General features: G+C 46.7%; 1 protein-coding gene across 2 annotated transcripts in view; it reads right to left on the bottom strand.

The window, feature by feature from the left end:
• The window catches only part of Adamts17 (ADAM metallopeptidase with thrombospondin type 1 motif 17), a 306,153-nt gene that overhangs the window by 259,362 nt on the left and 33,727 nt on the right, over positions 1 to 13,064 (bottom strand). The window contains exon 4 of one of the 2 annotated variants that reach the window (XM_085841661.1): positions 12,321 to 12,388. The exons of the other annotated variant lie outside the window; for it this stretch is intronic. Within the exon in view, the coding sequence (XP_085697787.1) occupies positions 12,321 to 12,388 (68 nt within the window). Of the gene's footprint in view, positions 1 to 12,320; positions 12,389 to 13,064 lie in introns of those variants that run through there. 2 annotated transcript variants of the gene reach the window in all.

Raw genomic sequence — 13,064 nt, forward strand, 5'->3', positions numbered from 1 at the left:
AAGAAGGGGGAGGAGGAGAAATAGGAGAAGGAGAAGGAGGAAAAGAAGAGGAAGAAGAGGAAGATGAGGAAGAAGAGAAAGAAGACGGAGATGAAGAAGAAGGAGGAGGAGGAGAAGGAGGAGGAGGAGGAGGAGGAGGAGGAGAAGGAGAAGGAGAAGGAGAAGGAGAAGGAGAAGGAGAAGGAGAAGGAGAAGGAGAAGGAGAAGGAGAAGGAGAAGGAGAAGAAGAAGAAGAAGAAGAAGAAGAAGAAGAAGAAGAAGAAGAAGAAGAAGAAGAAGAAGAAGAAGAAGAAGAAGAAGAAGAAGAAGAAGAAGAAGCAGCAGCAGCAGCAGCAGCAGCCGCTGCCACCTGAACATGTGAGACTGGAAAGTTGGAGAGTCAAGGGCATAGCCTGGGAGCAGGTGCCTGCTGAACATTTCTCAGCATAGTCTTGCACAGAGTATTAGTCCTCCAAGGTGTGAGTGGTCATGAACCCTGGAGGATACCGAGAAACAGGTGAAGCTCATTGATCAGGACCTGAGGTGTGAAAGAGTTTTCACTCCGGAGTCTCATTTGCTCCTCCGATTGTGGAAGCCCCCGGTGGGACTATTTCCTATGGAAAATAATCACTGAACAAACCCACTCAGGGAAATGAATTAAAAGGAATAAATGAAGGAGCTGGACAGACTGACTCAGTGGTTAAGAGCACTGGCTGCTCTTCTAGAGGTCCTGAGTTCAATTCCCAGCAACCACATGGTGGTTCACAACTATCTGTAATGGGATTCGATGCCCTCTTCTGGTGTGTCTGAAAGCAGCTACAGTGTACTCATACACATAAAATAAATAAAAATAAAAAATAAAAAATTCTTTTAAAAAAGGGAATAAATGATTATTCTGGCTTAAACCCAGCCTCACACTTGAGTGCCGGCCAGGCCTCACCACAAACTGAATGTCAAAAACCTGATTGGTTCCTGCTTGAGCATTTGTTTTATATTTCATTTTCATTTCTTCTTTCAATTTATTTTTGGCAATTTTTTCTGATCAATGCACAATATATGTCTACATATTTATGGTATAATCAGCTGCTGCTTATATAAAATGTACAGTGATTAAATCAGGGTAATTAGCGTTTCCACCTCCCCAAGCATTTATCATTTCCATCTGCAGGAAACCTTGGTAGCCGTCTTCTCTGGTTATTTTTTCCCCTTCCCTTTCTCCCTCTTGCTCTGGCCCTGCTTGCTCCGCCCCCCACCCCATCCCACCCCCTCACCCCCAGTTTGCTCTGGGCCCCCACTCACTCCACACCCCGCCCCTCACTTCAGGTTCTGCTAGCTCCAGCCCATAGGTTTTTTTTTTTTTAATTTGTTTCTCATTAAAGGTGGTTGTGAGTCACCATGTGGTTGCTGGGATTTGAACTCATGACCTCTGGAAGAGCAGTCAGTGCTGTTAACCACTGAGCCATCTTACCAGTCCCTCTGGTTATTATTATTTTTTTTTAATAAACCATGAATTGCTACAGATCATAGTTGCTTTACTATATGACAGAATACTAGAACTAGGCCATGGGCCTAGTGGATCATGACCCCAGTACACAGGCGGCTGAAGCAGGAGGGTCATAAGTTCAAGACCAGCCTGGGATACACAGTAAGATTTTTCTCAAAAACAAAGAAGAAAGAACTTCAAAACCAGTTCCTCCTACCAAAGTGCACACTATTGGCACATACCTAACCCCGCTCCCTTCTCTGTTCCTCTACTTCTGAGGCTGTGGCCCTTTAATACAGTTCCTCGTGTTGTGGTAACCCCAACCATACAACTATTTTCATTGCTATGTCATAACTGTGATTTTGCTACAATTATGAATCATAATGTAAATGGCTGATATGCAGGATATCTGGTATGCAACCCCCTGAAAGGATCATTTGACCACCAGGGGGTCTCAACCCACAGGCTGAGGACCACTTCTCTAGGCCATCTTCAAACCCTAGCTTTACGGACCAGAGACAGGATATTGCGGACTGAAATTGTCTTCCAATGCAGGTGGCCTTGGCGGGGAATGGGGGGGGGGGTGAAAGCTATTGAGAGGGAACCTGCCTTCTCCACATCTTGCCACGTCTCCCTACTTAGTACTCCATGGCTGTGACTGTATTGAGAGAGCCTCAATACACGTGTACCTTCAAGTTCCTAAAGTGGGTAAATATACCCTGCTAGACAGATCACAGTCACCAACATGTTTCCCAGCTCCTTCTAGGTAAAAGAAACAAGTCTCGGGGGTCACATGGTGCTGGGTTCCCCATCACTAGAGAGATTGAGTGTAAGTGGCAGGCTGGAGACTGGATGGGGGAGTGGCCCCCAAGCCACCATGGGAGAAACAGAGGCCCGCATATTGACAATGAGGACACATCATGAGGCACCAGGGTCATTTTGGAAGCCAAGTCTGCAGTCTCTGTCAACACAATGCTGAGTTAGTTCACCTGGGGATCTTAAAGAAGTCCCTCCATATTTTTTCATTTGCATTTATTCTCTCTTTATTCCAATTAACCATTAAAGCAGATAATTTGACATAAGTATGGAAGATATTCTGGGTCTTGTAGGATATGACAAGGAAAAGGCAAGGTGGGGGAAGCTATGAAGGTATAAAGAGCAGTCTAAATGTTAAATGTTTTCAATGCTCAAATTATGATTTGTTCCTCAAGTTTGAGAACTGTCAAAAGTGCTGAGCAAACACATCTGGGGACTGGGGAGGGGATGCAACTGATAAGAGTACTTGCATGCAGGTGTGAGGCCCTGAGTTCAAAGCCCCCAAAGCCATGCAAAAAGCTGGCCATGGTTACAAACGGACCTGGGACCAGGCCTACGGAGCTGGGCCTCAGAGGAACTCACTGGAACTTCTGAGTGACCCTGTTCCAAAGGACTAGGTGACCAGCAAAAGAGCAGGACCCCTTATGACCCCCTCTGGCCTCTGTGCATACATACAGGCACGTGTACCTGCATATGTATATGCACAGGCGCCATACAGTACACATTCGCCACACAGACATATAAGTACACATATGAAAACTATGTAAATAGTTATGTAGTTACGAATTTTATTCTTGGAAAATAAAAAAAAATCTCAACTATTAGTTAACCAATCCAATGAGATAAATATTCTTTTTCATTAAAAATTAAAGTATCAGGCTATGGGCATGGCTCAATGGCAGAGGGTTAATCTAGCATGCTTGAAGCCCTGGGTTTTATCTCTAGCTCAAAAAAAAAAAGGAATAATAATAAAAGTATTTAAGCATTCTCTGTGGAAAAATAAAATGTTGGACATTAAGTTCCTCCCTAAATTCCTCCATCTCCTGCTGTGCAAGGCTCTAGTGTCCTAAGGTGTCCTAAGGCCACTTCCAGGGATGGTCTCAATGTGCTCTTTGTGCCCAGGCACAGGAAGAGCACGTCTTCTCCCATCACAGAAGAAAATTTGATGGCCGAGAAAAACAGAGTGGAGGAAATACAGGCAGATGCCCAAGGGCACTGAGCAACCTTGAGTGGACAGGAGGAGGCACTTCAGGCCAAGGTGTCAGAGACCAGGGACACAAATGGGAAATGTTGACAGCTAACTATGATCCCCTTGGTGTCAGCCCTTCCCACACCAGCATTCCAAGGTGAGAAACAAGAATGTATTCTCGCTGTGACTCATGGGACAGGGGACAGCCAAAGGCCGGAGCATCAGAACCAGACCTTGTCTCAACCACACAAACCACTGACTTTCTTCAGTCTATCTGTAAACAAGGTGGGGGACTCCAGGAGACTCTACACACCAGTGTGGTGAGTTATAAAGGGTCTGCCCAGGGCCAAGAGGAAGGCTATCTATCCCTTATTGTCACCTTACAGCTCTGAGATGGGGACTGTAATTAGGGCAAACCAGAATGAGACAGGGGGACAGTGAGGGAGAAGACCCTGGGTGCCTTCTTCATTTCAGTAACCTCTGTATACAAGAGTTAAGAAGACTTGCTGTGCCCAATGTCATGACCAAGACCCTCCACCAGACCTTTCCCTCTATAATGGACAGAAACCCTCTGAAATCATAAGCCAAAATAAACCATGTCCAGAGTCCCCTCCTGGTGCCTCCAAGGGACCACGGGTGATGTGTCTTTTGATCTCTAGTCCCCTCCCACTGTGCCTCATCTGATTCGGGGGCAAAACACTGTCAGAGACCTGAGTGTCCATTTCTAGTCTGAGTCACCATCTGACAGAACTCAGTCAGGGAGTTGCCAGTGGTGGAGATGGGTTAGCATAGGCCAGACTTCTTGGTATACCAATATTCCCACATTCCAGGAGCCAGGACCATGCTTCCACATCAAAGTCAAGTTGGGGCCTGGGTCAGACGGGACCAGCTGCGCATGCTTAGGCATGGTATGAAAGCCCAAGCACACATAGATTGCATAGTCGATGCTCTCCAAAAGAACTATTAGCTCAAAAAGAGAAAAAAAAAAAAAGAAAGACAGAAATGTGCCTTAAAAAAATTAAATAAATAAAATTTAAAAGCAAAGCATCTGTCTATAAAAAAACTACCTTGTGACTAGAAGGATGACCCATGTGACCCCGAGCTGCCAGCCAGGTGAAGCCCCTCCCTCATAGCTGTATAAAGCCAACCATCTTTGAAAAATAATGCCCTCCTATTTTTTGTTTCTTACAAGAAAGAGGAAAACTTTTTTCTTTTTTGCTCTCCAAGTAAAAATTCTTTAAATAACTTCCTCCAAGGCCCTCCAAGGAGTAAATAACTTACTCTCAAAGCCCTCCCCCTAGTGACACACTTCCTCCAAAAAGGCCATACTTCCTAAGTCCCCCTGAACTTACTTGGTCCCCACAAACTGGAACCAAGTATTCAAATTCTAGAGATGAGAGACATTTCTCATCCAATCCATCACAGGCTTCAAGAAAAGAAAGGGGCACAGCATATTCTAGAAATAGTAGGCTAAGAACCAGAGGGTGCCTGAGCACTGGACAATAACAAACGGGTGAGGGTAAAAAAGATAACTGTCAAGGGCTTTTCTTTATTCCAGGAGCTAGACACTATCTAGGGCTTGCACATTAACTGTGCTGCCTTGGCTGCTACAGGCAACAGGTTCCTAGTTGAAAAGGGATGATAGCTAGACAAAAAGAAATCTGCAGGAGGAAGGACACAGAAGGTTCAGGAGATGAAATTCACAGCATTCGAACTAACAGTGTGAATACGGGAGGACCACAAAATGGGATTCTGGCTTGTGGATCCAGGATTACCTCGTGAGTAAAGGAACCAGTTACTGAACCAGGGACACCAGCAAAGAAGAAAAGCACGGTGGTAGTGGTGGTGCAGGGAGGGGGTTGGTGGGTTAAGGTAAAGTTAAGAGGGTTTGAAGCTGGTTGGTGGGTATGTAGACTTGTGGAGTTCATGAGGAAAACCAATGGGCTTTTAGGAAGCGTTAGCCCTAACACCAACCCTTCAGGGACAGCAAAACCACATGACTAGATGGGGGCAGAGGAACCAAAGATTGGACTGTGAGAAATGGTGAGGCCAGGGTGGGGAGACATGGCAGAATGGGTGGCACATCAGGGAAAACAGGAAGGATGGTAATGCTCGTCCTCTCCGGGCTGAAGATGGCCATGGAGGTGGAGCTACAGTGAATAAGAGGGAGGAGTCACCGGGCATCTCAAGGGCAGAGCCATTGGGCATCTCCAAGTGAGTGAGGCCACAGGCTAGAGAAGCAACTCCGAGGTGTCTGGGTAGGAGCTAGAGCAGACAGAGGAGTTCCTCAGGATGGATAGCAGAGGAAAGCAGTTCTTGAAGGACACCCCCTTAACTCCATCTCTGCTGCTGCTCCCTCCAGCGGCATTTGCGAATGGCAGCCTCATACACATCTAAGGAAGGAGACCCAGGATTCTCACCACCTTCCTATCCAGCAAGGAAAGCCACAGTAGTGCAGTGAACATCTACCAAGCCCAGAGCCAGTGCTACCTGCCCCCTACCCCCCAGTAGGGGAAGCCAAAAGAAGCCTCATTGCTGAAAAGGGATGTTCCCAGCAGATGGCTGAAGACATCTGCTGGGAACATGAATCCAGGAAATGTGACAAAGCTTCCTGATGATGGGGCATGAAGACACCACCTCCGCTATATCCAAAAAGACCTAGCGACAACAAAGTTTAATTGTAATTAACATATACATACAGCATGGGAAGACACGGGAATAGAAGACAGCCTTGTGTGAGGCCAGGAGAGAGCCAGACTGGATCTTTCCTTCACAACCCTCGGAGGGAGGGACATTTGCAGATTAGTTAATTAATTAGTTAATCAACAGAAGAACTTAAGGTAGGTAGGCAATGCAAGTCAGAATCAGATAGAAAAAGGCTCAGTGCCTAACTGAGTAAAGGCCCAGCAGCCTGACCAGCACAGAAGACCCCAAACTAAGGTAGAGTGTTGAACTTTCTGGTGAATTTCCCATCAATCTTTGCTCTTCATCTGAACCTTGAATAAATATTAAATGTACTTGTAAATAAACTATCATCTTTCTAGGTCTGTCATAAAGTACCCTAGGTTGGGGGAGGAGGGAGAGAGAGCAGTGTTAAAACCACAGAAACACACTTTGTGGAAGGTGGATCTATGGGATGAAGGTGGCCCTGCGGCTGGGTCTACCTGGATCTCTCTCCTGGGTTCACAGAAGGCTGTCCTCGATTCCTGTGCCTTCACATGCTGTATGTGTCTAAATCGATGATTTAAATCTGCTCCACTGTGTGTGTGTGTGTGTGTGTGTGTGTGTGTGTGTGTGTGTTTCTATGAGAGCCTGGGCATGCCTATGCTACAGCATAAATGTGGACAGGGGATGCTTTCAGGCAGCCATCTTTGCCTTCCTCCTCTGAGACAGGGTCCTTGCTGGCTGCTGCATATGTCAGCCCATGAGCTGCCAGGGCTTCTGTTTCCATGTCTCTAGGAGTACCAGGTCTTGGGCACATGCTCCTGTGTTGGCTTTTTATGGGTTCTGGGGCTCTGAACTCAAGGCTTCCTTCCTGTGCAGCAAGCACCTTCCGTGGAGCCCTTTTCCCAGCCCTCTAAACTGCCCCTTCCCTATGAGAATGGCATTCATATTGAATATAGGCTTACTGTCAGATCCTCCCTAACTTCTTCCCAGAAAGATCCTAACTACTGCAAAGCCGGGTACATCCTGAGGTACTGGGGATTACAGTTTCAACATGTGAATAGGCAGTGTTGGGGGAAGGAGGAGGGGTTGGCGGTGACAGATATCCACTTCCTTTCTACGCTTAAGAAGCATGGATAGGGTAGGTCACCCCAGTATATGCAGCCACCTAACCAGGACAGTGTGGAGAGTCCCCATATGACAATCAATTGCCTTAGAGCCATGAGTTTGGCAGTCTCAAATCCAAAACGAAAACCCAGCAATGTTTAGAACTATCCTGGGTCTTTTTCCACCCCCTTCAGCAAAGTCCTTAGCTGAAAGATTAGCCTGGGCTACTGGTGCCTGACAGCTTTATCTTCTAAGCTGATGGAAGACAGGTGGGGGTGGGGGTGAGGGGCGGGAGAGAACATTCCACCGACACACAGCTTGGGGGAAGAAATTAATTAATGTGTTCATGTTTCAACCAGAGCAAGACAAGACAAACAAAAACCTGTAGAGCCATCTGCCCTTCTCTGCACCTGGAATCCCCCATGGAGACCCTGAACATTGTTGCTTTTACCAGAAGACCTTTCATCTTCAACAAGGAAGCCGCAAAAAATCTTCAGACAGCTGAAGAATTCCTTCACCTTTGGAGGGGCCAGCTAGTAACCCACATTCCCCCGCTTCATTGCTTCGACCCCAAATCCAACAACTGAAGGCTCTTCCTCCCTCAGCTCTCAAAGCTGGGCCACACCTTGTGAGGTCTCTCAGTCTCTCCCTAGGCTGCTAAGGTCTAGAGGACTGTCTCTCCCCTTTCTACCCTGTACACAGATGGGGGCCACACAGTAGGTGTTAGTTGTTGTCTTAAAGTGAGTTTGTAAGAGAATAAAGTACAGGAGAATGGCACCCTTCCCAAAGCAGAGGAGAGAACAACATAGCTGAAACCTGTGGGCCTCTTGGATGTCCCGGGCTGCTCACAGATGCATCAAACACCCACAATCTTTCCACAGGAGAATTCACTGAAAGCCTGTGGGGTCTCCAGGTGTCCCCTAAGACAGAGGGAAACACTCAAATAATTGGCCAACTAGGACAGAGGGGGAGAAGTCTTTTTTTGGGCCCAGACCAACTCACCAGAATGTGATTCGTTCCTAAAGAAACTTGTTTCCCAAATACAAGGAGTGAAGCATCCTTCTTAAGACAGCCGCAAGCTGTGGCCCTTCTGGTCCTATGAGAACCCTTACCCACGGAGGCTCCTATCCCCAACCTTTTGATGCCCGAAATGGATTACCAAGAAGTTACCAATAGGGCCGTCAGAGGCAGAGCAGCCCATTCCCAGCACATCTTAACTCCCCTAGGCAAGCAGCCTTGAAGGATGCCAGAGTTAACGAACAAGACAAGTCAGTGGAGGGCAGAAACCCCTGGCAGGTAACTCACACTCAGTTTTCTTGAGTACCCTGCAAAACCCAACTGTTGACCAAAGCCCATCACACCAGCCTTCTTGTGGTCAGGCACTTCTTCAGCCTTTCCCCAGAGGCCCTGGATGTGCTGTGGCTACATCCCTAAAGTTCTTACCCTAGTGGCCAATCATTTCACTAACTCAAAAACACAACTCCAACGCTACTTTCTCAAGAAGCCTTCACCAGGGTCTTTGCAAGCAAGTTGCTACAGCACACTGGTCTTCCTGGGAGTTCTCACCATCCAGGGAGACCAATGAGCAAAGGGCCCATTGCTGGACCCAGGCCCAGAACCTTACAAGTTGTTGACTAGTTAAAACAGAAGAAGGAGACACACTATACTGAGATTTTATAGCACCATGTTACACTCTCTGCCTTCAGCCCCTCTTAATCACGCCTGTGAATGTTCGCCCATGTTCTCACCTTTTTCAGTCTCTTCTGGGTCTCATCTTCCAAGTTAGGATTCTAATGCCTTTATATTTATTGTAAAATTCATCATCTTTGACTTTCTACCACACGTTAGTTCTCCTTGTGTTTTCTCATGTTGGCTAGAGTTCATTTTACCATCTCTAATAACCGAGTGGACACTGTACTCGGAGCTTCTCTTTAGTATTTGAAGCCACCTGCGCTCCTCTATTTGCTTCTGACAACTCATGTCAAGGAAGGGTAGACCTTGTGTACAAAGAACCCAGAACCTTGTCTTCTCCCAAATCCCTCTTCACTTCTGCTTGTAAATAGTCTGTAACCCCAGGTATAGTTTATAATGAAAGGACAACACTTGGCATTTCATGCCACACCCCCTTTGTTAAGACCATGTGGTCTTTTCTGCTCACCGTGTCGTCAGGTATCCCTCCCAAGAGCAGGGATTCTAGGCGATGTCATCACTTCCACCAGCCCTTAATTCCACAATGGTGTCATTGAGGTGAGACTCACAGGCCAAGCATGCAATTCACACGGGGATATGATTTGGTGGCTCATGGGACTGTAGAGCCACCCTACCCTGAACAGCTTAAGTGTCCCCTAACAAACCCCACACACTCCTTGTTGTTCCCTGCCCTCCTCCACTCTACCCTAACAAATCATTAACATCCATTCAGTCTGAACACTTTTTCTGATTCCTAGCATTTCACATAAGTATGCCGTGTGTTCTGGCTGGCTTCTTTACTCACAGACCGACTGCAAAGCTTGCCTGTGACTGATGGAGCACATATCCATCCATGGATGGTTTCCTTTTCTTTAATGGCCAAGTAAGGTCCCAGCCACAAATATACTTACTCTAGCTACCATTTACATGTAGATAGGCATTTGAGTTGTTCCCTTTTTTTTTTTCTCCCGTGAACAATACCACTCAGAATTGATGTGTAAATTTTTATAATGCACGTTTTCAAGTCTCCGGGCCTGAGTTAGAAATGGGGTGGCTGGGTCCTATCACAATTTCAAAACTTTTAATAAACTTGCACAGTTTCTCTAAGATGGTTATGCTATTTCATATTCCTAGCAGCAGCATATGAAGGCACTCATTCTCTGAACCCTGTCAACACTCATTAGTGGCCTTCTTTTTTTAATTATAACCTAGTTGTTCTATGAGTGGTCGCGAAGTGTCTCCGGGTGATTTTGATTTAAATTTCCCTGGTGGCCCTTAGTGCTCAGCATCTTATATATTGATTGACTGTCTGTATTATATCCTTTGTAGAGTCATTTGAGTTCTTTGCTGGTGTGTGTGTGTGTGTGTGTGTGCACATGCCTGCACTTTACTACAGACAAACTTGCCACTGGGATTACAAACTTGTGCCACAATGTTCAGCCTTTTTAAAATTAATGCATAGGTTCTGAGGAGGGAACTCGCATCCTTGAGCTTAGGAGATGAACGCCATACTGACTGGCCTTACCTCTCCAGCCCTTTCTTTGCTGGCTTGTAAGAACTGAACTGTCTTTTTATTACTGAGCAGTTGGAATTCTTCAGGCATCCTACGGGTGCATTCGTTACCAGGTACATTAGAGGTCTTTGGCCAGCTGTGGGGTAATAATCACTTATAATAAAGATGTATTTATGTGCATGAGTGTGTAGCCGAAATGAGCTTATGTACATCACATGCATGCAGATGCTCGAAGGGGTCAGCAGAGGGTGTTGGATCCCCTCGAACTGGAATTACAGTCACATGTGAGCTGTCCTAGCTCAATTGTCACTTCATTCTCTCACTGCCTGTGGAATAATATGGCTAAGGGGGGAAGTTAGGGATTTCGAAGCACATTATGAACACCAGTGGCCCCTCCAGAAATCTGACCCAAGAAGAAAGACTGACACAACTATCTATGCCAAGTAAGGGGTAGTTTTACCCCCTTGTCTCCTTGTTTTGGGGACCACACCCAATATAATTATCTATAACTAGCCCAACCTAATGGTATCACTGCTATAGGAACAGAGGAAAGGACTATACATTAACAGATATATTAATAGGCCCCAGGATATACACAGGACACAAGTAGGACCATTGACACCCTCTTAGGAAGTCTAATGTGACTGGCTCACAGGTACCAAAAACCACACAAGCTGTAACTTCCAGGCTCCATGTATTAGTCCATCTCCTGTGAGCACAACAAACTACACCAAAGCTGGGTATCTTATAAAGAAAATAGATCTAAAGGGTGTGCTGGTCTCCTCTGGGAAAGAGTTCACTGAATATGGAATCATAATGGTATAAACACACATAAAGAGAAATAGATCACTTGATGAAAGATAAAGCCAGAACAAGACCAGGGTGCCATGAGGACTACCTAATTCCTCTTCATGCCCTGGTCACCATTAAGTCCCACCTCTTAAAAGTTTCACCACCAACACTGACACACTAAAACCCTTGAGGGATAGGAACGCAGAGGGAAAGCACCCTGAACCATAGTAGGCCATCTATGCTGCTAGAGAGTAAAGCCAACATGGAGGGAAACAGGCAGAGATAGCAAGAAAAGCAAACCTCCACGCTACTGTAAACCCCAGGTCCAGCCATGCTTAGAGCTCCCTAACAGATTTTCCACTTGGGTCTTAACCTCCCATGCATCTCTCCTCAAGGCACCCCTCACGCTTATCTAGCTACAGCAGGAATCACGGTTTCACAGATGAAGCCAGCTGAACACTCGAGAGAGCAGAATCAGGGACGGGGTGTTGTGTGGGTGGCCTGGTGCCATGTGTGTGGCTGGCACCCCTGTGTCCATGTGGACCAGCATGCGGTGGGAGCACCCACAGCCCCCACCCCCTGCACAGAGACCTGCACCCCTAGCTGTGGAAGAAAGCTATCAGTCCGCCAGCTGTCACGGGGCCATGCACACTTGAGACAGCCACACTGGGAAAGAATCTTGTTCGTACATAAAGGTGTCCCACTCTGAGCCCCTGACTCGGAAATCTGATTTACACAGTTATAATTCTGTATGGAAGGGGAAAAAAATACAATAATCGACGGACAAGCACACTCTGAACAGCTGGTTCTGATCGTGCCAAAAGCCCCTCCCCTCTGTGGGAGGGTTCCAAATTGCTTTTAAATGGTAAGTTCATCTACTTAATTTAAAGTTTGGTTCGCTTTACAAAAGTCTCACTTTATAAACAACTGTTCGGCAGCATCTATTTTGGAAAGCATCACAGCCATGTAGAAGCTGCCACCCCTCCCCCGCACCCCACCCCACCCCCACCCCCCGACAGCTCACACACATGCCGCACAAGAGCCTTACAGTGGAGCCTCGTCAGAAGGTTATTATAAAGCATTTTATTTTATCTGGCATCCAGAAATGATGTGTAGCCGTCTGGAACACGGGCCAACGGCTGCCTGTCATGGCCAGCTGTGAGAGAAACAGGAGAAAGACACTTGTGAATCTCAGAAGCCCTCAGAGAGAAGCTAGGGACCGATGCCATGGGTTGTGAGCTGGTGGAACCCTCAGGTCCCCTGAGGAGAATGTCACAGACACTCTCCCTGGCAGTCCTTTAACACACTGCGTTCCCACCATGACTTGAGTGGTTCCTGTCTCCCGTGCTTTTTTTCCTAACTACACTCCCTTTTTGGGTAGCTAGTGGTGTAGTAAGACTCCAAGTAAGTGCTCTTTAATATGCTCCAAGCTGGATGTTCTTCAAGAAGTCTCTACTGTCCACACTGGAATGGGGGCGGGGGAAGGGGGGAGAAAAAGTCATGGGAAAGGAAAACAGAAATCCAAGCAGGGCCTCCAGCTTCATTCACTCTGGCTGCTTCTCCGGGTTACTTTCTCAACAAGGGAAGTTTGACCCAACCTCTGAAGAGGCCAGTCTTGGGGATACAAGGACGTGTCCCCACTCACCTGGGCACACCTTGGATTCATGCTGTCCTGCTAATCTATGGTAAGGAAACTGGGCTAGATACACTACCTCTGTCCTTATGTCCTCATAAGTCACAGTGTCTGGAGAGCCGTGCCGCAAGCAATCACCATTATAAGATGGAGCTGGCCTCCGCTGTGCCTAACTAGTAAACAAGCCTTGTGCGCAAGT

The sequence above is a fragment of the Mus caroli genome, unplaced genomic scaffold (genome assembly GCF_978045245.1).
Source record: "Mus caroli unplaced genomic scaffold, Mus_caroli_1 scaffold_8, whole genome shotgun sequence".
NCBI lineage: Eukaryota > Metazoa > Chordata > Mammalia > Rodentia > Muridae > Mus > Mus caroli.